The sequence below is a fragment of the Aricia agestis genome, chromosome Z, assembly GCF_905147365.1.
Source record: "Aricia agestis chromosome Z, ilAriAges1.1, whole genome shotgun sequence".
NCBI lineage: Eukaryota > Metazoa > Arthropoda > Insecta > Lepidoptera > Lycaenidae > Aricia > Aricia agestis.
In genome coordinates, this window is record NC_056428.1 from 39,609,517 (window position 1) to 39,635,088 (window position 25,572).

Below are 25,572 nucleotides of genomic sequence, written 5' to 3' on the forward strand. Positions count from 1 at the left end.
GGAAACCATTGCTCTAAGTTGGTGAAGAGTTGGGTATCCTTTTGATTACCAGGCGATGCTGCAGCACCAGGTCAACTTCTCATTAATGTGTCAATATTCATAAATATCACGAACTAGAACGCAATAAAGCCCACCAAACGACTGCAAGTTGCTAATCGGCCCTTCACGAACCAGATGAACCACGATTTTTCAGCACGGAGCAGGCTAATGATGATGAACTATAGCTAAGAACACTCTCAATTAAGTCAGCTTTCAAACAAAAACTAGATCAAAATCGGTTCACCCGTTTGGATGCTATGATGCCACAGACAGACAGACAGACAGACAGACAGACAGACAGACAGACAGACAGACAGACAGACAGACAGACCGACAGACAGACACGTCAAACTTATAACACCCCTCTTTTTTGTCGGGGGTTAAAAATAGAAGTACTTACCTGTGAAAATTGGTTGTCATTCTCCGCAGTCGTAGCAGCCTGCATCATAAGACTAAAGTACTCACCGTTGTAGGTCTGTTGTCCAGGAAGTGGTCGTAGATCGCCAGCCCGGCTAGAGCGAGCAGCAGACCGGTGTGGAATCCCGTCATGAACAGCCCAACGTACTGGATAAGCATCGTGATTAGACCGAAGAGGAGGCCAGCACATACGGCAACAGCTGTTAATTAAAAATATGCCTTAAATAATTGCAGTTAAGTGTCAAAATAGAAAGCTATTACTGCTTTGCAAATATGTGAAGACAAAATAGTCCTGAAAGAAGTATGGACTAGAGTAGCATGGTCACTGTTTAGTATGTAAACAGTTATTAAAATTAATGAATATACAATTAAATATATCATGACTTTCAGTTACATGAGGTAAATAAGTAAAATACATGACATACGCACCAACATTTCCGTATGGTGGTAATAGATGTTCCTGCAGGCAGATGAGGTAAACAATCGCAGAGCCAAAAGTGAATCCAGTCAAAAACATGCTAGCTTTGAAGCATCGGTACCCTACAAAAACAATATATTGTGTTAGATAAACAATATAAAAAATTTTCAAAATAAAAAGTCATTATAATATTACGTTTGCCGAGTGCAGATTATTTTTTTTTTTGCACTGCATTTAAGTTAAGCACAGCAGCGGGGCTAAAATGGTCACATTTAGCAATTCCTCTCAATCAATTCAGCAAATGAATTGTCAAAACTGTCAAACTGACAAACATCAAATCAGTACAAAAATACAGAAATGAATTGCAAGCAAAGTTGAATTTTGCAATTTTAGAAAAATGAATCATATTATGATTCATATCATGACTCTTCAAAGCGACCATTTTAACCCCGCTGGTCAAAACTACAAAATTTATTAGCATCAAAATCTGAATTTACTGATACAAAACGGAACAGAATATTTAAGTGTGAGTGGAAATTCCTAACATCTTAATTAGCAAACTTACCGAATATTGTATATACGAGTCCAAAGACAATATACATGGCACATATTACGCTGATGGTTGGATCAAAGTTGAAGTTGAGAGCTAAACAAAAGGAGCCCTCTACCTGCGGCCCATTGTATGGGATGGTTATGTTGGGCGGACCTTTGGTCACCCGAGGCACCAGCTGCCCCACTGACGACATGGTTAACACTTAATTATTGGGTGGCCTGCAAGAGAGATGTCCAATGACAAAGGGTTGCGACTTGCGGGCTTTACAATTTTATTTTATATGTACTTAACTAAATTCAAAATAATAACAAAAAATTGTGAGTTTAGAGTCATCCACACCAGCTATAAGATGATGACATTATATTGATTGTAAATTAGGTAAAAGAGTTTGAACATGATAAGTTTATTTGAAATTATTTTCTTTGTATTTCTATGTGTAAGTTACTTTACAAATAGATGGAATATTTTGAAAGTAAAATAAATTCATAGGAATTTGACTGCATGACCATTAAACTTTTATTTTATTACTCATGAATTATGTATGAATCAAACTTATATTTTTTTTACATCTACCCTGAACAATACTTCTTAAAAATTACACATATTGGTTTAGAGTTGCTAAACTACTAAAATATTCAATTAGGATCACTCGAATGCAGTGTTTAGCGCGTCGCGTATCGTTCAATCGACCAGTTTTGTATGAAGACAACTTTCACTGCAAGCTAATAAAATGATACTCCGCAGTCCGCTAATTATTTAATTTTCAAATATTGCCGGTGTTATTATTATTATTCAGATAAATATTATGAAAGAACAAGAAATTGTGTACCGTACAAAAAATTACTCACCATTGGTCGTCAGACTGTCGATTTCACATCGTAAAAATTAAAAATCACTGAGCGATTTTAGTTTGTCGCTATTAATATTAATAAAAACGTTTTTACCAAAACCATATTAGATAAATATAAGAATTAATTCGGATATATATTGATTTTTTAGCCTTTATAACAAATATAAATGTAAATTAACAACAAAGATCAACACTCGACTGCAGCAGCCAGCGACACTCTCGGACCGCAAATCACCACAGACAACTATCTAAATAAATGTCAAATTGAATTTGACAGATAGTTTTTTTGTAGATAGTGATGACATAATAGATAAAGTAAGTATAGATGTAGTCTTACCCCGTCATCGCGTGGCCATTTTGTGCTTATTTTCATACAAGTAGTGTGCGTTTATTTTCTTGAATATTTCTATTTGTCGATTATTTCGAAGCACATTATAATACAGGCAAGAAAGTCAATTAGTTCATGATATCGATTAACTATAGTTCAAGTGATGAGAATCCGTAAACACACGTAAAAAGCTATGCAATTTTTATAGCCAAATATCAGTGCCGTAAATAGGGCGGTGCCACCGGTGCCCAGGCACAGGGCGTAGACTCTAACGGGGGCGCAAGAATGGCCAGGTAGACTCTTATTTTTTCGAATTGCTCCCGATAAGTACTTCCCGCTGCGCCCCAGAGATGTTTTGCATTGTAGTAAAAAGCTGAACATATTATAATTTATAACCTTTTCCCTTTTGGAAGTCAGTTAAAAAACAAGGGTGCAGTTATATAAGCTCGCACAGGGCGCAAAAAAGGCTATTTACGGCACTGCCAAATATTAATTGATGTGAAATTTTTAGCACTAATGTATTATATAGCACGAATAAGGGATTAATTATAAACTTATAAATTATCTTTTTAGCTTACAAAAATACCGATTGAAAAGCCCAAAAAACGTTTTAATGTTAAATCCACGTGTTTGAGGCATTCTATGGCCATTTTTATGGTTTATTATTTAGCGGAACTACACAACTCAACAATATCCAGCATTAAATGTTCACTAAAAACCTTTATTAACACTTTTATTACATGAAATATGCAGACCGCCTCCTTTGTTATGTCCTAGTAAGTAGGACATAACATTACACGCTTTTGACGCTTAAGGTACAATAAGGTAGGTTAATACACGGGACAATTTGTCGTTTCGATCCATCGTCAAGAAAATCGTCCAATTGATCTTTTGAACGTAAAATCGTTTGCGATATTGCTACACACATACAATTTGTCGTTCGATTTTAACATCGAGGAGATAAATCGTTACGATAATTGTCCCGTGTATGGGGCTGGGCACGTTTATACACCGATATAAAGGCTCTCTGTACCTCAATGGATGACATGGTGATGACCAAGTGATGACTGATGAGTCGCTCAAACATAAACCTATAATATATTAAGTCTATGCGCTCAGAATACACCATAGAGTAAAATAGTAGGCGTCCATTACACGTTAGGTTTTGCTGTCAGTTTTACCACAGTTATGACTGTAACTGATGGCAGATGGATAACCTACCGTGTAAGAGCGTGACAGGCGGTTGCATGAAGTTGATTGACGAAAATCTGGATATTTAGATTTTTGCTTCACGCAACCATCAGTCACGAATTTTGAGTGAGTGTTATTATTGTATTGTTGTTAGCGGATTATTGTATACAATTGATAATAATTTAATTAAAGGTTACTTTGAAAGACTTAATATGTATTGAAATATTTTTATATATTTATTGTTTGGCATTTTTCGTACAATTTGTCGTGAATTGCACTGTAATTCAATTCAAGGTATTATAAGGCAAACATTACACGGTAGGTTTTGCTGTCAGTTTTACCACAGTCATGACTGTGACTGATGCATAACCTGTCGTGTAATGCAGTGACTGATGGTTCCATTAAATTGATTGACTGTTATTTGGATATTTTGGTTTTTTGTCATGCAACCATCAATCATGACTTTTGAGTGAGTGTTGTCACATCTGACAAAATAGGAAAATTATTAGAAACGTATACCTTTGAAAATTTTGGCTTTGACTGATATAAAACTGAAGAGAATTGAGTGACCGTCTAATAGGTACCATTCGTCAGTCCATCAGTCAAACATAATTCATGATTGACGGAATTGACTGTCGCTTGTATCAGCGTGTAATGGATGCGTTAAGCTTAGGAAGTGCCTCCGCTGCTGGCGCCGGTTGCCGAAATGGCTGACGGCGCCGTTTTCCGAAGTTTGCCGAAGTCATGCGATGTTTACCGAATAGGCTGCCGGTGCTTATTCGGGAAACATCGCTTGTCAAATAACAGAATAATGATCAAAAACATCAGTCTTGAGCTAAAGGACTATGAAAAGTAGGTACAAATAATAAGGTCATAATGTGAGGATGCATATTATAATGGTAGTGTTCCGAAGTTCTGTTCAGTACCTACCTTCGGAAGTACGAGGGCGGCACTGAAAATTTCGGGAATCAAGGAAGTGACAACATTACTATTCAAAAATGTATTTATTGCTTTTCGAAGTATTCTCCGCGAAATTTGACACATTTTTTCATACGAAGGAACCAATTATTGAAGCAACCATTCCATTCGAAAGTTGGGGTCTCAAAAATGGCCGTTTTGTAGGTGTCGAGAGCTTCTTCAGGTGATGAAAATCTCTGACCACGCAATTTATTTTTTATTTTAGGGAAAGTATAGAAATCATTATAAATAAATAAATAATAATAATAATATCTTTATTTACACCAAAAAGGAGTTACATAAGAAGCCTCTGACCCCTGCACTAGTGTTGACTGTATTGCAGAGGCCAGCATCCTCATCCATTATAGTATTATATTATTAGTATACATATATTCAGTATTTAAACTACAAAAAGAAACTTAAAAAGTAGGTAAGTACTTAATCTTAACAAAGACTGTAAGTACTTATACAATTCAACAATATAGAGAAAAAAAAAACAGAATGAATGGAAGGCTGTCGTTAAGCTAAGTTAAGTTACCTATGTTAAAAAATTGTATTAGCTACTAAATGTAGCTAATACAATTTTTTAAACAGTAACATTATTTAAACAGTAAGGTATATAAGTGGATGATCGTATACAATGTGTTTTGTGTGTGTTCACTTGTGTGTGTGTGTGAGCGTAATACAAATAATTAAATTAAATAATTAACTCGTAGCACACGAACTTGCCGTATGTAAGGGTGATTTCCCACGAGACACGACACGACACGATTTAAGAACTGCACTACAGACTACAGTCGACACACAGGCTGTCGTTTGGACGTTTTCACGCGAGCGACGATTTCTGCGACGACACCGCATTCACTTATGGCTGGTTTACACGTATTAAGTAGATAAGTAGTCAACTAAATTTTAACTTATGAATTTATACTTACGTAACTAAATTTGAACTTGATACTTGCTACTAAATTTTGTGTTTATAATATGCAATTATTAACTTAAAATTAAGTTAAAATGTAGTTGACTACCAACTACGTGTAAACCAGCCATTAGTTCATAAAAATAATATGTCATCATGTAATATTGTTGGGATTTGTACCTAAGATAGTAGCTTATTATAAAACGTAGTCATATATTATATTATGTATAGTATAGTATCATAATATGGTCATAATTTGATATATAATTATATAATATATTAATTATTACCATAAAATAAGTACCTACTAAACTTATGATGTAAATGTAATATGGCGGCGTAATGCTCGCCGGCAAACCACTATGCAGTTTGTCAGGCTGTTAGTTATGATTTATTCTATAGTATAACAATTTTTCAATAAAGAATTTATTTATATATTATCTGTAGACAAAAAACGTGACGACATAGCGTAATTGTCGTCTAAAAATCGTGTGTCGTGCTGTGCGGTGTCGTTCCGTGTGAAAACGGTACATACGCCCGGAGTCGTCACCGCATTTTGTCGTGTCGTGTCGTGTCTCGACTCTCGTGTGAAAACGCTCTAAGCGGGCCTATTTTCCCTGGAATATAGTCTGTGGACTGTGACAATCATTTTTTATATTTGAGGACATTCCTAGCAGCTGCCACCTTTGTGTGTCTAGTTAGAATTTACGTGGAATTCATTCAATAAACGACCCCAAAAGTTTTATTTTCGTGTACCGCTAAAAATTAAAACATACTTGTGCATACCCTACAATGTTTTGGACAGTCACGCCACTTACACCGTAAACATAAATTTAACACTTGTATTTTGGTTTTTGTACAAACCGTAAGCGTAAACCGTAGTATTTCAGTGTAAGTGTTCGTTACAATTAACACGATGAAAGTTACAGTGACTACTTTGAACGATGAAATATTCGTTCTCGACGTTTCTGAGGATCTCGAGTTGGAGAATTTTAAGGCGTTTTGTGAAATAGAGTCTGGTTTTCCAGCGAAAGACATCATACTTAATTTTAATGGGAAACCCCTTTTGGACGATAAACTTTCTTTGAAAGACCACGGGGTTCATGATGGCGACGTGGTCGTACTACTCCACATGCTGCAATCCGCCTCCAATTTACAATCAAACGATGCCAGCCAAGGTAAGTAAGACTCGTTTCATTTCTGTAAAAAAATGCATTGTCATGCGTGTTTTCATGTCATTCATGACAATGCACAATGTCTATTGCACGGAAAAAAGAAAAAAACAACTCCTGAGGTCTATTGGTAAATTGAAATTGATTTAACAGTCCAATAAAATTAATAAAAAAAGTCTAGTCTGTAAAAAATACACTTTTAACAAAATATCTTGTAAATGACTTTCTAATTTCTTACAGCCTTGCCCACTGGCATTGCCAACTTAGACTTCAGCAGCATCCAAGTGCCGAAAGGAGCAAGCAGCTCAATGTCAGTCAGGAGCCCACCAGTTGAGGAAGATCCTCGCATCATCAGAGAAATGTTTCTTGCTAATCCTGATCAGCTGGCACTCCTCAAACAAAACAATCCTCGGCTGGCTGATGCTTTGCTTAGTGGAAATATTGGTAAGCTATTGCCTAAAGTACATTTAGATCATAATATGTTCCCATTTATCATATAGGAATTTTATAGTTTTACATGATAAAAACTATCTTATATTAGTTTTAAAGTATATCCATACCAAATATCTAAATTGGTTTAGCAACTTAAATATGAAATAGTTATATAATACATACACAGTACACACTTAATTCAATTATAATTTTATCATTATGGATGTATTTCTTCTATAAATTGATATTTGTTTTAGATACATTCTCCTCTGTTCTTCGAGAACAAGTGGCTGCACGAACTGAACGTCAGCAACAAAGAATCAGGTAAAATGCAGCATCATGTATGTCTGTGGGCATTATGATTCATAAGCTATAAACAAATATCTTTAAATTTGAACTTCACTAACTTTTCATCTCAATAAAACACTACTTTTATATAATTTAAAACAGTATAAAATGTTGTAAGTTAAGGCGCAGGCAGAAATAATAATAAAAACCAAGGGGTGCAGATTTTAGTTTTCTTTTCTTTTTACTTTTTACGAACAGTGACACTCTATTTACGTCAACAGAATACAATATCTAGAGCCGAAACATTACGAACTATCTTTGTACGGCATGGTAATAAGGTTACAAAATGCTTTTTCCCGAGATTGCCAAATCCCAAGGGGTGCAACTGCACCACTTGGCACCCCCCTGCCGGCGCCCATGAATACACTTATTCTTTATAATCATAACTTTTCTTGTCAAAGCAACTGCTTATTGGTAATTATATTTTTATTGCATTTTAATCACCCCTGTTTATATGAGATTAAATTGCCTATAAGTGCAGACTGGACATCAAAAAAAAGAATTATGCTGTCATGTATCGTACATCCCTTTTTACCATGCAGTGTTACTGATAGTGACATCTCGCTTGCTCAGGCCCTTGTTTCTCTATTCCGCTAGGTATATTTACTTTTTAATTGGTTAAAACAGTATATTCAGTTGCTATATTGACTTCATTTTTGTAGGATGATGAATTCAGATCCATTTGATACGGAGGCTCAGCGGATGATAGCGGAAGAGATCCGACAGAAGAATATTGAAGCCAACATGGAAGCTGCTATGGAGTATAATCCTGAGACATTCGGGACTGTTGTGATGCTCTACATAAACTGCCATGTTAATGGGTAAGTTGTTCAATGTCATTTATACAAAAAAGTTTTTTTACAATTGCCCTGCATATAAAAATGTTTTTGCAATAAGTACATATTTTGTCTTTTGTCTGTCATTCATCTTTCATTCACTTTAATCATTTATAGTAGGAGAGGGAAGGTGCTAATTTTGCAGTCACAGAAGCTATCATATAATTTGTATAAATTATAATAGCTGTATAGCTAGTAAGTAGTAACTTAGTTTAGAGATATTTTTAACCATCTTCAAAAAAGGAGGAGGTTTTTCAATTAGATTTTACTATGTGTTACCAATTTTGATAAGTATTTTTTAAATGGGAAAGAAAACATTTTACAGCTAGTGGGACTATCATAAAGAAATACTGTGAGAAGTCCGTTTTTCTTTCTTTTTATTAAAATTATGTTACTTTGGTACCCAATGTAAATGATTGTTTGTCTTTATGTAGGTTCCCCGTGAAAGCCTTCATAGACTCTGGGGCACAAACAACTATCATGTCTGCTGCTTGCGCTGAGAGATGCAACATTATGCGCCTTGTTGATACTAGGTGAGTACAAGACTACGCCTTTATAAAATCAGTCAATAGATTCTTACCCCATACATTATATTATGATTAGACGAGCTTTTGCCCGCGGCTTCGCTCGCGTTAAGAAGTATTATTATATACAAACTTTCATCCCCTATTTGAACCCCTTAGGGTTGGAATTTATCAAAATTCTTTCTTAGCGGATGTCTGCGTCATAACATCTACCTGCATGCCAAATTTCAGCCCGATCCGTCCAGTGGTTTGGGCTGTGCGTTGATAGGTCACTATGTCAATCAGTCAGTCAGTCACCTTTGAGTTTTATATATATAGATTATGATTATTTATAAATATTACTACTCATATACTATTTGTAAAAGTATTCTTTATATTAAATTATTATTTACTGTCTTCTCTGTTATTTATTATTAATTATATAACAGATGTTTCTACAGACATATTAAAGATATCATTAACATGAGATTAAAATTTAGACACTATTTATAAAACTCTACATAATCTATTACTATGAGTGGTTATTTATAACCCATTAAGTTATGCTGAGAACATTTTTTTAATATTTACTGTTTACAAAATGTGACTGGATAGGTCTTGTTTTATTTAAGACATCATCGTAGAGTGTTGAAAATATAATTTTTAAACCATCCTTTATTAAACTTTTTTTAATTTGACTTCATTTTTTTAACAGATGGGCAGGCATTGCCAAAGGTGTCGGTGTGCAGAGGATTATAGGACGTATCCATATGGTCCAGATGAGGATTGAGAAAGATTTCCTCACCACATCCTTCTCGGTTCTAGAAGAACAACCGATGGATATGCTTCTTGGACTAGACATGCTGAAACGACACCAGGTAATTTCTTAATACAACAACAAATCAATACTGTTTCAATGTGGTTTTGATGAAGTCTCGGTATTATAAAACAAAACAAGAGTATTCTGATAAACTGTGAAACCGACAACAAACATGTTTTCATTAGCCTCAACTCCAAAAATCAGTTGTAATGACTACATATCAATTTTGAAAATACAATTTGCTGTGTGGTATACATAGTTTCACCTCGTGATCTTTTCAAGGCTATAAAATTTTATTCCGTCAACATTCATTTGAAAATGAAATTGCACTAAACTTACATTTGAAAGTCAAATATGTTTCATATTGTGTAGACAAATAAATCTAAGTCACATTGCTTATGCCTATCGTTTGTGGAAATGTTTAAACCATAAATAAAATATTATGAACAAGGTCAATTTACTACGTCGAAATATTATTTTTACAAAACCAAAGGCAAAAAAGTGGTAATGATATTGGCTATAATCTATATCTATATAATATATAAAACTGACTGACATGGTGATCTATCAACGCACAGCCTAAACCACTGGACCGATTGGGCTGAAATTTGGCATGCAGGTAGATGTTATGACATAGGCATCCGCTAAAAAAAGATTTTGATCAATTCCACCCCCTTGTATATTCTTTATAGTGCAACATAGACTTGAAGCGGAATTGTCTGGTGATTGGCACAACTGGCACTGAGACACCATTCCTGCCGGAGGCGGAGTTGCCAGAGTGTGCCAGACTATCTGGCAGCTCGGAGGACGAACTCGTGAACCAGTCAGTCAAGGAACATGAGGAGAGGCAGATCAAAGAAGCTCTGGAGAAGTCGAGGCAAGGTGGGCGAGGCAAAAGAAAATAATTGAATAAATACTGCAAATTTTTTACATGTGTTTCTGTGTAGATTTGTAAACTTTAATTTTAGTAAGCTGTAAGGCATTTACTACTTGCCATATTATTATTTGATTTCTGTAATGTAACATTATAGATTCGTTTTCGAGCATTACATTACATCTGTAATGTAACATGAAAGGTTCAACTTTGAGCATTACATTACAATACTATCTCCCTGAATGACAGCATTCGCGTGTAATGTAACATTCGTCTTTGAGCGTTCCATAGCTAGTTGATACTACAAGTTGTATCAAGATATTACACAGTGTAATTACAAGGTGCGCATTGTAATGCTCGACTCTGTAACGTTACATTACAAGTGAATGCTCCCGGTGAGGGAGCACCTTTAAGGGCAAACAAGCTTATCATAATTCATAAGGAAGCAACAAACAAACATAAAATCTGCTACTATTATTCTACTTGTGTACCATGGACAATTTTTATTAGTAAGAATTAGGAGTATCATAAAACGCGTAACTGTCAATAGCAATCAATGTGATAACGAATTTAAAAATAACAAAATATGACTTAACTATTATTATCAGTATGCTCAATTCAAACATATCAATTTTTCTTGTTGCTGTGCGATTTATCATGTGGTGATTGTGTATTGTTTTGAAATTCTAAAGGTACTATACTATTTTGATGTTTTTTTAGTTATTTATAGCCTTAGTAGATTGTATAATTAAGAGTAAACGCGAAAGTAATAATATGATGGGGTGAATCATAGCAATCATATTGTACCAAATAACTTTTACGGCCGTTCCCAATATTTGATCTATCTCTGGTTTTGCCCTACTAGAGATAGGAATAGCTCACATTAGACCATAAAGTTAATATACTTACCTAGCGGAATAGAGCAACAATCAGGAGCTGTCAAACGAAACCGAAATTAGTTTCATCTGTGTGTAAAAATATGTGTATGTATATGCTGCTGTCATGTATCACACGTCTCTTTTTACTACGCAGTATTACTGATAGTGACATCTCTCTTGCTCAGGCCTTTGTTTCTCTATTCCGCTAGGTATATTAACTTTATGCATTAGACATTAGAGACATATATTTTATGTCAATTCAATGTTAGCTGCGATCGGTTGTATGTCAAACCAGAGATAGATCAAATATTAGGAACGGCCGTAAGTCTTGTCGTCAGTTAAAGATAAATTCCGAAAAAGGAAAAGATTAAACAGTCTATGCTAAACTACTAGTCCGATTTTAATAAACAAGCTTGCAATAGTTTTGTTATGATACTACATGACAAGAGCTATATTTTTTTAATATTGCAATTTTTACGTAGTCGTAATATAGTTTTTGATAAGAATGTTATAAGAGTTGTTTGTTACCAATTTTTTTCAGATGCCGGGACATTCGGTCAGTCCTCTAGATCTTCTCAACCCCCCCCAAGCCCCGCTCAGAGCAGCAACCAAAGAGTGGGTGAGTGACCCCTATTTCACCTGACTCAAAATATCTCCAGTAAAAATATATTCTTGCCACCGAAACTCGTCATAAAAAGTTTCGTTTGCCAAATCTTCTATTGCGTATTTACATTGGAAGTTTGAATAAGAATGTAAATAAACTTTAATATATCTTTTTGTATATGTACAATGTGCAAAAATTAATTTGTCTGATACCTCTTGACGCCTTAACTGCTGAAAAATATCATAATTATGTCCTTTCCCGAAACTCAAAGTATCTCCATACCAAATTTCAGCAAAATCGGTTCAGCGGTTTGGGCGTGAAGAGGTCACAGACATACACATTTTCGCATTTATAAAAATCGTAGATATGGATGACATTAACATATTATGTTTGTTTTCAGGTCTCGGCAACCCGAACCTAACAATCTTACCGACTGATAGATTTAGCGAGTCCGATGTTGAGGAAATTGTGGCGCTAGGATTTACGAGGGAACAGGTAACTATTTGTACTTACGTCAGGGACTTAGAAGAGCTAATCGAAATTGACCGACAATTGCATATCTTCACAACGCACACGCATAATATGCTTTAACTGTCAAACGGTGCCGCTTAGTAGAGGCGGTGGTAGGTTTTTTCACAGTACGTCCGCTGAATCAACAGCTTACGGATTATCGACTAGCCTAGTAAATGAATGCTCAAAATGGGGGTGTGGATGAAAAAGTCGAAAGCAGAAATGTTGACTTAGGATTTTTGTTTGGACTAATTTGAAGATAAACATACTGGCTAGTCGGTAATCCGTATGCTGCCGATGCAGTGGACGTACTGTAAAAAGAATATCCGTTTGATGCGAGCGTCCGTTGCGTACGGCACCGACCTGTGGACGCTTATTTTTACGCGGTACGTCATAACTGCAAGCGTGCAAAACTGTCGACGGCTGCCGTCGACTGCCGCCGACACGTGCCGTTGTCGGTAGGCGCTCTTACATTGAATTGACATAAGCCGACCAAACGACGTAGGTCCGTCAACTGCCTAGGAATCAATTTCCTCGATGGTACCTTGCGACAGAAATGTAACAGGCGAAAATTGTACTCAGTACTTATGTATGTATCTGTTGTCTTTCCTAAAAGAAATGTCTTATTTATAATGACTGGCTCGTCAAATGCAAGTTCTCATTATGTGAAAGCTGATACGAGAAGCTTACCAAAAGTTCAAAACATAATGTTGGTCGAATTTATTGCTAATTTAACGCCATTGAAGGTCAAACTAAGGTTAAACATATTTGTTCAAAAATATAAGTAACTAATTGGTATTTTTTTCTTTTATATACAGAAAAACGATCACTGACCTTATTCCTCGAAATGTTTTTTGTAATGAGCAAAATTTAAAAAAAATGGACAATCCCCATTATTGTCCCGTGTATGGCCACCTTTAGATGACTACACATCTGGATACCTGTTTAAAAAATGTTTCAAACGCGTATATTTTCTATTATCCTTGAAAGTAGACAATTTTTATCCCAAAACTTTTTTTTTCTTAAGTTTTTTTAAATAACATTTTCTGTTATTTATTTTCAGGCTATCACCGAGCTCAGGCGATTCAACGGCGACAAGACGCATGCGACGGTCGCTCTCTTCGCGAAATCCCTTAAATTCTGATCCTAAGTATATGACAATATTATGATCAAATAATTTATAAGCCCCATGAGTGTGATGAGTGAAGACTGATGACCTTACAATAATAATATCTATGGAAGCTTCACACCAGTCAGTTTAGCCCCGTTCTAAGTACCTACTTGTGTTACGGATACGGTAATATATTTAATATTTCATACTATGAAAGTATGGCCTGTCTCGTTTGACGTGAGACAGGCCATACTTTCGTAAAAAAATTTTACGTAAAAAATTTCGCGCCGTTTGTATGGAAGTGAGTCACTTCCATACAAACGGCGCGATTTTTATTTATTCATCCGAATTTCAACCTTTTGCATTGCGTTTAGCGTTCATAGTACAATAACTGTCTGCCGTCTCGCTTCAATCTGCCAAGTGCCAGGGCTGTCAAGCGAGCGGCGCGGGCGGCGCGACGGCCGGGTCATACCGGGCGGCGAGCGCGCGAGTCGCTCAGCCACAGAATACAAAAGTGCCAGCCTATTGAAACTAGTCCGGTGACCGGGCGCTTGCGTTTATCATACCTAAACTCGGGAGTGAAACTTCTGTACCGTAAGGTACTAATTATATATTCTGTGATTTCATATAATTATATCCACGACCCAGGAATATTTAAAATATTTTTGTTCCGTCGTCGGAATACGAACCCGCGACCCCCGGTTTGAGCTTGGATTTGCGCCAAGTTCCATACAAACTTATTCCAACCTTAGGTAACTAACATTCATTCAATTATGAAAGTCACTCTTGAAAGTGACACTTGGCATTATAAAGATTAATATATTTCCAAGCTTTTCTGCCTCGACGTTACTGACCCTAAACGTATCAGATGTTTGTAAGGCACAGAAAACTATAAAATGTACTCACTCATGGGGTGATAATAAATTATTTGAAAGACTGAAAACAAACTTGCAATCAACGAAGAAGTATGAAAATTTAGTTTTCGTAAACTTTACTACAACGTGAAGTTTTTATAACGTGATAATATAAGTATGCAATGAGTTGGTTATTTTAATATTTAAGGTAAAATGTGATTAAAATTACATGATTAAAATTCTAAAATAAAACATAAGTACATATTTCTGCGTTGATTGTATTTTCTATGAAAGCAATAGAATTTTCTATTTTAAACTTAGTGTATTTAATTTCGAAAAATATCAATACAGATAAATTTATATATTAAGGTATATACTTAATCTAAATGTCCATACTATGTGACAACTTTTTATGAGTTTATAGATTGCATTTTTTTGCCCCTTATACTTTTAGCTGCATTATATTATCACTGCATGGGTTTCACGCTATAGGAGGCACCATATACAGTAAACAATCCCCGCGTTCCACTTGACGTTAAAAACGATCAAAACGCTCAAAATAGGAGGCATTTTGAGCGGAAGTCAAGTGGAACGCGGGGTAAGAGTTTTGTTCGACATTTGACAATATTTCTGTCAATATTCTGATATGATGTGTGCAACATGTCAGATTTTGGTCGGATTATTGTATACAATTGATAATAATTTAATTAAAGGTTACTTTGAAAGACTTAAGTATGTATTGAAATATTTTTATATATTTATTGTTTGGCATTTTTCGTACAATTTGTCGTGAATTGCACTGTAATTCAATTCAAGGTATTATAAGGCAAACATTACACGGTAGGTTTTGCTGTCAGTTTTACCACAGTCATGACTGTGACTGATGCATAACCTGTCGTGTAATGCAGTGACTGATGGTTCCATTAAATTAATTGACTGTTATTTGGATATTTTGGTTTTTTGTCATGCAACCATCAATCATGACTTTTGAGTGAGTGTTGTCACATCTGACAAAATAGGAAAATTATTAGAAACGTATACCTTTGAAAATTTTAGCTTTGACTGACATAAAACTAAAGAGAATTGAGTGACCGTCTAATACCATTCGTCAGTCCATCAGTCAAACATAATTCAAGATTGACGGAATTGACTGTCGCTTGTATGAGTGTTTAATGGATGCCTAAGGACTCTGATTTTTGACATATCATTTTGTCTGCTTATACAGGATGTGAAAAATAAAGTTATAAAAGAAAAAAATGCAATAAAAAGATAAAAAATATGCAATAATAAGATAAGATAAAAAAATGTGCAAATACTTAATTTAGGATGTTTTCCACATTTTGTATATTATTGTGATTGTGCATTTACACTCAGACGTTTCTTTAATATCGTCCCTCTTATGAATTCTCCTTCTAAATCCGGTAAAATTATAAAATCCTGGAAACAATGATCATCGCGCCTTGCGTCAAAAAATCTTTAAAAACACAATATTTTATTAATTATTAAACACATCGAGCATGGATGTGTAATACCTCTAGATCAGGGGTTCCAAAAGTGTGCGCCGCGGCGCCCTGGTGCGCCGTGGAAAGGCAAGGGGAGTGCCGTGAGTAGAGATGGGCGATGGGTAAATACCCAATCTACCCACCTGGGTATTTACCGGGTAGACTGGGTATTTACCGGGTAGATTGGGTAAATACCCAAAAATGGTGGGTATTTATTATTCAGCGTACGTTTTCACATATTTTTTTTAGTAAATCCTTAGTAAAACCTCCATTAAATTATGCAAATTTGGTCACGAGCCCGTAACTGTTCGAATAAGGCCCTTTAAGTCTTAAACTAATGTATGTTTGCAATACAAAACCATGTTTTTCATGAATTTCGGCGCGCATGTCAAAGAGTGACGGTGTGTTTTTGAACTTTTTTCCTAAATTTTGGCTTTGTATGTGTGATATTAATATTATTTAAAGTATACTACCTTCTTATAGTGATAAAGTTAGCATTTAACACTTTTGGGGATTGATTAAATCGTCTTAGTGGACGCCTTCATCGTTAAGGACTTAAGGGAAACACGCGTGCGAAATTTCAAAACATTCATCCCTCCTTTAGGCTGAACTTTTAAAAATTCTAATATACATAGGTACTCGTAATTCAATATATTTTGTTAGTAATTGTAGGCACTACGAATATTGTTGTGTACTTGTGTCAAAGAAATTATAAGGTTCCACTAACTAACCTTGAGCCTATACAATTCCAACCTCAAGGTATAAAACCTCTTTGAGGTAAGATTTTTTTTTACAATTATATTTTTTTTACAATTATAGTGGATGTCTACTTCATTAGAGGAACACGTGTGCAAAATCTTGTCTGTTATATAGCCAGTACACAATGGCACGATGACCCACTGCAGGCCACGCCTGAAAATCGTCCGCCATAATACACCATTACTCCGTTTACACAATGGCGATGGCTTGTAGTGGGCCAGCATAGTCCATTGTGAAGAGGCACCTTTACAGTCTTGACACCTATATAATATGTACATGCAAATTAATGTATTATGCAAATGAGAACTGTTTTTGTGTAAACGCAACTAATGATCAAATATAAAAAGTTCTTGGCCTGTGCGTTAATTAAAAGAAGATTTTTTTCCCTTTTAACCGTGGGAGAGCGATTCTTCGGTACGAATGGGTTGACTCCGAAAAAACTGGCGTGAAACAGCGCTTGCACTGTGTTTACTTCAACACGCAAAAGAGAATGCCGATCTTATGACATGCTCTTTGCGTTCAACTCGACCCTTTATGATGAGGGCGGAAACCGCCAACCATATCGCGATGTACGAGCGTCATGTCTGATATTCGGTTTCATCAGCGCTCAATGCAAGTAGCTCCAGTGAGTGCTCCAGAGTTGGCTCCGGTCTTAACGCGTCTTTTTTGGCTCAACTATCTATCTCACATAGTTTCGACTTCTTGAAAGACAGCTTTTTGTGAACACGATACTTAAAAAATGTGGCCGTTCCAATTCTTCCAACAGCAGATCAATCGCTATAATCTCCCTCTTCTCGAAGATGATGGAGTCCATCATCAATAGCCAGCTCATTCGACACTTGGACGCTCAGGGATTACTAAGGCTCGGCTCGGTTCTCTTGGCGTACCTAACTCATCGTTGGCTCAGGCGATTGAAACTGTGGGTATTAGCTGTTAGTTTGGATATCGCGAAGGCCTTTGATCGGGTATGGTATAAATCACTATTATCCAAGATTCCATCATATGGAGTCCCCAAGAAATTATGCAAGTGGGTCACAAGTTTCTTAGCAGTCGTAGTTGATGGTGAATGCTCTGATACTCTATCTGTTGATGCTGGTATCCCTCAGGGCTGTGTGCTATCGCCTACCCTATTCATACAGCATATCAATGGCATTCATCGCTATGCGGATGATAGTACAGATAATGTGACTTCCCGCATATTTATCGGGGTGAAATGGGGTAGACGTAACTCAGTCCAATTTAACCGCACCAAAACACAAGTCAGCGCGTTCACCACAAAAAAGTCACCAATGGTATATCCTCGTTTGGGGGAACCACTTTAACAATCTTTCCCAGCATGAAAATTAGCGTAAACATTTCACCAAAAATACTAAAAGAGCTACAAGAAAATGGAATCAAATATCTCACACAATTCCGCGTGTATTTTAAATAAAATTGTCCCCCCAGCAATGGAAAGTAGCAGAGATTATAATATTAATCCCCAAACCCGGAAAAGATCCATTGGATGAAAAATCTCACCGGCCTATAAGTCTTCTGCCAGTTCCCTCCAAGGTCTTAGAAATACTCTTCCTGAAATGCATGATGCCAGAAATCAGAGCTAGTAAACTGTTACCCGACCACCAATTCGGTTTTCGCCAAGCGCATGGGACTATTGAGTATTGAGCAGGTACACCGACTGGTAGAAGAAGTTCAAAAAGCTTTTGAAAGCAAATCTTACTGTTTTTCTGGATATATCATAGGCCTTCGATCGATTGTGGCATCGTGGACTGTTGTATAAAGTTCGTAAAAAGCCACCCTTAAACTTCAACCTCTTTATAAACGCATACCTCAGCAATAGATATTTCTATGCTAAGTACGGAGATAGTGTCACATGTCTCCATAAAATCGAAGCAGGAGTGCCGCAAGGCAGTATATTGGGCCCTTATCTCTACCTTCTATACACATTTGACCTTCCAAGTACTGATGAAGCTCTGACAGGCACTTACGCAGATGACACAGCAATCCTCGCAGTAGACCAAACAGCCCATGGAGCATCGCCAAAATTGCAAAGAACCTTAAACGAAATATCAAAGTGCTTAAAAGATTGGAGGATAAAAGCCAACGAGAATAAATCTGTCCATGTAACTTTCATATTAAGACACGAGACATGTCCAGAAGTAGAACTTAATCGGATAAAAAGACCACAGTCAAACGATGTTAGATACCTAGGAATTTATCTCGACAGGCGATTTACATGGAGAACACATATATGGAACAAAAGAAAGGCTTAAGCAGCTACGAAAGCTTTACTGGCTGATAGGCCGCAAGTCACAACTATCACTAGAAAATAAACTTATTTTGTATAAAAGCATACTCAAACCCATCTGCACCTATGGGATGCAGTTGTGGGACACAACCTCCACATCAAATATAGAAATTCTACAACGATTCCAATCTAAAACCCTGCGTTCAATAACTGGAGCCCCATATTATGTTACGAATAGCCAAATCCACAATGATCTAAAAATCAAGTATGTAAAAGAGGAAATTAAAGACTCCCTCCAAAACTATTGTAAAAGGATAAAATCACATCCTAATATATTGGCAAAAAATTGAAGAAACTCTACCAAACCAAACATTCAAAAGATTAAAAAGACGAGCCCCACAAGATCTTGGGTGCGTACCATACAAAGAAGAAATTCAAAACGACTAGTTCAATGTCTAGAAGTCAGATTACTAGCAGAATGAGAAGTTAAAAAAATCAGAAGCAAATCAAAGCAAATCAGATTTTTTATAAGATAGGTGTTATATATATATATATATATAAATAATAAAAAATTATACTTACCTACATATTTTTTATAAAATTTCTCTAACCAGGTACTTATACATCGTCTATTTTAAAAGCAATTTTCGAGGGCCTTCGGCAAATCGATTTATTACGTCTCTGTGTAAGAATCGCTCATATTATCTTTTATAAGTTTTCTATGAAAGTACTAGATATTTTTTCTCTAAAAGTACTACATTTTCGATAAAAGTACAAGATAAGATACTTAGTAGGGACGTCAACATGATCCAGGGGATCCTCCTGCCCCCCCTCGGTACGCCCATGCGTGAAAGAGTAACAAACATCCATACATCCAAATAAACTTTCGCCTTTATAATATTAGTAGGATAAAAATTAGGGCAAAATTTGTGTTTTTTGTATGGCAGCCCCTCTTAATTTTTTATTTTATATTAATATTATTATTAAATATTAAAGTTAACATAAAACTAAAGATTGTGTGAAAATTTCAAGTACCTACCTGTTGCTATTATTGATATAGAGCAAAAAAGGCCAAAAAAAATCACGTTTGTTGTATGGGAGCCCCCCTTAAATATTAATTTTATTTTGTTTTTGGTATTTGTTTTTATAGTGGCAACAATACAACAAATAAACAATATACACAATCTGTGAAAATTTCAACTCTCTAGCTATTACCGTTCTTGAGGTGGTTGTGACTTAAGTATTGAATTTTATCTACCCGCCCTTTTGGGTAGATACGGGTATTTACCGGGTACGTGAGGGTAAATACCGGGTAGATGGGTAAATACCCAGGTATGTGCCCATCTCTAGCCGTGAGTCGATCCTCCATCCTTATTCGAAACCATAAATAAAAAATAAAAAAATTATGTGAAACAGCTACATATTTAATATTTGTTTATCATTATTTACCTGCATAAGCGAACTATAATCATTATAGGTGTTTATTTATGTAGCCTTTTCTAATAGCTAGGTGAGTAGGGAGCCGCGGACAAAATATTGATGTGCAACTGCGCCGCAGGCTGAAAAGATTGGGAACCCCTGCTCTAGATAATTGCTAATATTGGTCCAACATGGTTCATAACTTCATACAGTACCTACAAACAACTTGACACAAAATTGATACTTCTGGGTCTTTCTACTCTGTGCCTATTTAGTCTAGCGACACTTAAAACGCCTAATTATGAATTGCTAGGTACCATGGGCGTATATGAGGGAGGGTCCTGGGGGTCCGGACCCCCCCCATTTCTATCTATTACGGACCCGCCTATTTTCATCGGCGAGGTACATGTATTCACAATATAATAATTATTATTATACTGTGGAGCGTGTCCCTAGGCAGAGTCGGTATTTAGGCTGCTGCAGAGCCCTTCATGGGCGAGTCCAACTCGCCCTTGGCCGCTTTTTTACGTCAGGGGAACCCCCCCCCCCCCCCCCTTTATCAAAGCTATATATACGCCCATGCTAGGTATTAAAGTAATTTGAACAAAATATTGAAACTTCATCACACAAAAAGAAATTAAAACCTGAACACGTTTTGATCAAAGTACTTATAACAGGCATACACGGTTGCTCACATAATATGTATTAAGATTTACCGGCATAATATAAATATTTTTATTATAATAAGTTTTAACTGTTCATATCCTTACAAAGGAACTTAATATACCTATGTATTGACAAATTTAAGATATACACTGTGTATTATAATTATATTTTTCTCTCTGATTAAAAAGTCTATTATGAATGTTCTGCATTACGTGCTTAGCCTTTACGTCAGTGATTTGAGTGAATAAGATAATAATTACTATGTACCTATGGGTAAATAAAAATAAAATTTAAAAAAAAAGATAAAACAGTAGTTTATTTCCTACATATTAAATATTTATAATATATTTATACTTTGTATCTTTAGACAAAAAAATGAGGAAAAAAAATAAAAATATTATACCAAGTTCGGTATAATTTGGTTTGCTATCTATTATAAGTAGGTATGTTATAACTTATAAGACTTTATGAGAGTAAGACAGAACCCTTGCACCTTTATAATTTTATTACTGAATAAAAGATTACTATCTGAAATTAATCGTTTTATTTTACCTGTGGCAGAGTGAAAACCATTTTATAGTTTTCGATAGCGCTCTTTAAAGAGATTGGGAACCTCTGGTGTAAATGACCAGAAAATTTGCTGCAACAAGAGCTGAGGCCTCAGCCTCTAAATCAGCAGGCAGCGGGGCGGGAGCGGCGACGGCGCGGTAGCTAGCGAAGCGCTGCATACTAGCCGGCTTCCCGCGCCGCGCCGCCGCCACTGCTTCCGTCTCGCTGCCCGCAAAATTCCAGACTGAGGCCGAAGCTGGGAAGTTATAATATTGCAACAATATCGTTTTTATAATATAGTGGCGTTAAATAATAATTCATTTTGTTTTAATAATAATTTATTTAAATTCGGGTAAATAAATGTCCAATATGTTCAATTCTTAGTATACAAATGGCAGTTACTTTTAAAACTAAAGCTATGAATGTAAGATTGTCTGGAAGTTTTACGAAGTTTTGGCTTGAGTATTGGTTACAATTATTACAGTTTTAAGTAGACATAGCGCACATGGGTTTAAAAATGTCTCCGTCACTTAAGATTTGCGACTATATAAGTACCAGGGCACGCAAAACAGCCCCTTACTAAAAAGGAAATTTTATAGAATGGCTACATTATACAATGTCAAATCCTTGTCTTATACGTTGAAAAGTCGCTCGAACGACAAAGACAAAACATTAATGTATTATTTATCAACTGTGTTACTTCTTTTATTCGTAACTCGTAAGGGGGTTTGTATGTTACTTTATAAAACTTGATCGTTTTCCTGTACCATTAATGTTTGTCAATATTATATAGTATACTAAGTATATTGACAAACATTAATGGTACAGGAATAAGTAGGAATAGACCTCAGAATATCAAAATGTAAGATGCAGTGACATTTTTGTCGCACACAAGCGCTATGCTCTAAGACCTTAAATTATGTTGAGAAAGCGGTCCCACTATTCTTAAAGTAATTTTTTCATTAAGTATATTAAGTTAACATAAATAAATAATACACCTAGTTTTGGTTACATATTTGTACATATACAGCGGTCTCTTTTTAACCGACTTCCAAAAAGGAGGTTTTTAAAAAATGTTTCTACTATTCGTATAACACCTTACACGTAATAGACGTTACTAATTTCATTTAATTTCAGAGATCGCTCCATACAAAATATTTAAGATCTCTAAACTACATGCTGTTACTGTCTTTCCTCAACAATTTAACAAAGACAGCATGTTCCTTGAAATCTTGTCTAGTCAATTATTTTCCCCCATTTCTTCTTCGAAAATACAGGAACAAACGAGAGAAAATGTTGCTGACTGGTGGACAAAAATCGCCTAAAATTTTTCATCCATTTTCCGCAGACCGCAAATGACAAAGCTTGCTCGTTTTTAACGTCAAGTGGAACGCGGGGTAAATATAAAGCCTAGTCTAGACGATAAACACCTACATTTACACTACGTCATCATCGGGGGGTTGGTTTGACAGTTTGGCGGCCATTGCTGTCAAAATGTCAGTCAGTCTTGCGAATCTTTGGTTCGGCGTCGTCAGCTGTCCTCTTTCGCCCCACAAAAAGTTGATGTGGAACTCGGTTTTGAAGAGTTCGAGTAAGATAGGGTCTAGGGTGGGTCCTAGGGATGACATCTCCTGGACCACTGTTCTAGAGTTGCGTTTGAACATGTCGACTTGGTCGGGGAAGTGTCTGGCGGCGTCTAAATGAGCGGCGGTGGCGTAGAAATCGAAATCAAGAGTGTTCATGAGACTAGTGGGAAAGGTGTCGTCCGGTGGTAGGAGGCCACCTCCGTCTCCATCTGAAAAAAGTGCACCGAGATATAAAATATCTAAGTATACTTAAGGCCTGTTTCACCACTTTCTGATAAAGTGCCTAATAGGCTATTCACAACTTTTTCGACAAATTCTCCATACTTGAACTGTCAAGTTAATCGGTGGATAGCCTTATCAGGAAGTGGTGAAACAGGCTCTTAATGTTATAAAACTGAAGAGTTTATGTTGCGATAACCTCAGGAACTACTGGACCGGTATAAAAAATATTTCACCAGTGTATAGCTAAGATGTAACTGAGTGCTATTATATAGGCTATGTAGTATGTACCTGGTACCATCGAGGAAATTGATTCCTATGCAATTGACGGACCTACGCCATGTGGTCGGCTTATGTCAATTCGATGCTAGCTGTGATCGGTCGAATTGGTTTAGCTTACGGCCGTTCGTAATATTCAATCTATCTCTGGTTTGACATACAACCGATCGCAGCTAGATAGATCTATTTAAGATGATATGGGTGACAGTTTTCATATTCCTTGCTACGGGTTTTTTTTACAAGAAAACAAAAAAATCAAAATGTAATAAATTATATTCCATCTACAAAAACAAATGTTTCCTATAATTGTAAATGAATAAAAATGAAAAGTTGCTAAATGCTAACTTATTAATATAAAATTATAAATTTTAACTGTGAAATAGGAGTATAAAATTATTGTTACGAAAACATTTGAAAAATGTCAGATGCATGAAACGGAACTTATGTCAACAGAGATTGACTCTGTTGAATCGAAATCATATCGATAAAAAAGGGCGGCCATCTTAAATCGCCGGCACCACTGAAATGTCAGTACGAAATCGATAATTTCCATTGCAATTCCTTTACGAATTGATTCGATATTTTTAAATTATCGATTAATTTTTGTTAGGTAACTTCCCTACTATTGTCAATTATAATGTGTCACGCATATCATCATAAAACGCACAAACTATAACATTGGATTGACATAAAATATATGTCTCTAATGTCTAATGTGAGCTATTCCTATCTCTAGTAGGGCAAAACCAGAGATAGATCAAATATTGGGAACGGCCGTTAATGCGACCAAATTACTTAGGTCCGCCATCTGCCTAGGAATCAACTTCTCTGATAGTACCACGGGCAAAGCCTATGTACTTCTGTCAAGGCATATTTAACTTACCAAACAAATGAAAGCACAGCACAGGCGGGAAGACGTACGGCGTAGTCGTATTTGGTGGCAGAGGATTGGTGCCTTCGTTCATACTCTTAAAACATGGCCGAAGCTTCGCTTCGAACATAAACGCGTTATCTGTGTAAACCCGACGAAGAATGTTCCACGCATTCTCTAAGCATTCCACCTGAAGGAAAGAACAGGTTATCAAAGAGAGAAGAACAGAGCTCAAACTACGAGTACGAGACTTGGCAAAAGCACAATAAATTATATGCATCTGTGGTTTAGTTTAAAGAGATTAATGAAGTTTAAATAATCGGTCAAGTGCGAGCCGGACTTGCGCACGAAGGGTTCCGTACCGTTATAGAGCAAAAATAGGCCAAAATTGTGTTTTTGTATGGGAGTCCTCCTTAAATATTTATTTTATTTCGTTTTTAGTATATTTTGTTATAGCGGCAACAGCAATCTGTGAAAATTTCAGAAGTCTGGCTATAGCGGATACTGAGATACAGCCTGGAGACATACAGACAGACAGACATCGAAGTCTCAGTAATAGGGTCCCGTTTTTACCCTTTAGGTACACAACCCTAAAAAAAGGACAAAAGGGAAAAGGATAAAGCTGGAGAAGTCATTTTCATAAATTTATGTCACAACATAAAAGCATAAGATTATAAACTTACCTGTGGCATACATAGCCCGAACATTATAGCAGAGAAACCATACAGATTTCCCAAAGCCGTCTTAGTTTCCACAGCTAATAGTATCCAGTCGTTTATCATGTCAGCTCGCTGTCTGTCTGTCTGACATGTCAGTATCGTCACCGCTATGAGAAGTCGGAACGTTTCTATTCTGGGAAAACA

At 36.1% G+C, this 25,572-nt stretch overlaps 3 protein-coding genes across 5 annotated transcripts in view; 1 reads left to right on the plus strand and 2 right to left on the minus strand.

Annotated features, from left to right (window-relative positions):
- The window catches only part of LOC121739301 (transmembrane protein 198), a 73,188-nt gene extending 70,694 nt beyond the window's left edge, over nucleotides 1–2,494 (minus strand). The window contains exons 1-4 of the mRNA XM_042131680.1: nucleotides 2,276–2,494; nucleotides 1,440–1,645; nucleotides 886–996; nucleotides 505–656 (exon numbers count right to left, since the gene is read on the minus strand). Coding sequence (XP_041987614.1) covers nucleotides 505–656; nucleotides 886–996; nucleotides 1,440–1,620 — 444 coding nt within the window. The 5' untranslated portion in view covers nucleotides 1,621–1,645; nucleotides 2,276–2,494. The remainder of the gene's footprint in view (nucleotides 1–504; nucleotides 657–885; nucleotides 997–1,439; nucleotides 1,646–2,275) is intronic.
- LOC121739299 (breast cancer anti-estrogen resistance protein 3 homolog) overlaps nucleotides 1–25,572 on the minus strand; it is a 36,043-nt gene that overhangs the window by 2,556 nt on the left and 7,915 nt on the right. For 2 of the 3 annotated variants that reach the window (XM_042131677.1, XM_042131676.1), the window contains 3 exons: nucleotides 25,393–25,561; nucleotides 24,722–24,899; nucleotides 22,113–23,549 (listed from right to left, as the gene is read on the minus strand). In XM_042131677.1, the coding sequence (XP_041987611.1) occupies nucleotides 23,191–23,549; nucleotides 24,722–24,899; nucleotides 25,393–25,561 (706 nt within the window). In that variant the 3' untranslated portion in view covers nucleotides 22,113–23,190. Of the gene's footprint in view, nucleotides 1–11,937; nucleotides 11,949–22,112; nucleotides 23,550–24,721; nucleotides 24,900–25,392; nucleotides 25,562–25,572 lie in introns of those variants that run through there. The other variant, XM_042131675.1, reaches the window with a different exon arrangement.
- LOC121739300 (protein DDI1 homolog 2) lies at nucleotides 6,340–14,060 on the plus strand. Its single transcript, XM_042131679.1, has 10 exons — nucleotides 6,340–6,850; nucleotides 7,085–7,288; nucleotides 7,534–7,600; nucleotides 8,287–8,445; nucleotides 8,895–8,993; nucleotides 9,679–9,841; nucleotides 10,476–10,665; nucleotides 12,077–12,154; nucleotides 12,540–12,634; nucleotides 13,713–14,060. Exons 1-10 carry the CDS (start codon nucleotides 6,589–6,591, stop codon nucleotides 13,791–13,793), a joined length of 1,398 nt encoding a protein of 465 aa, XP_041987613.1. The 5' UTR covers nucleotides 6,340–6,588; the 3' UTR covers nucleotides 13,794–14,060.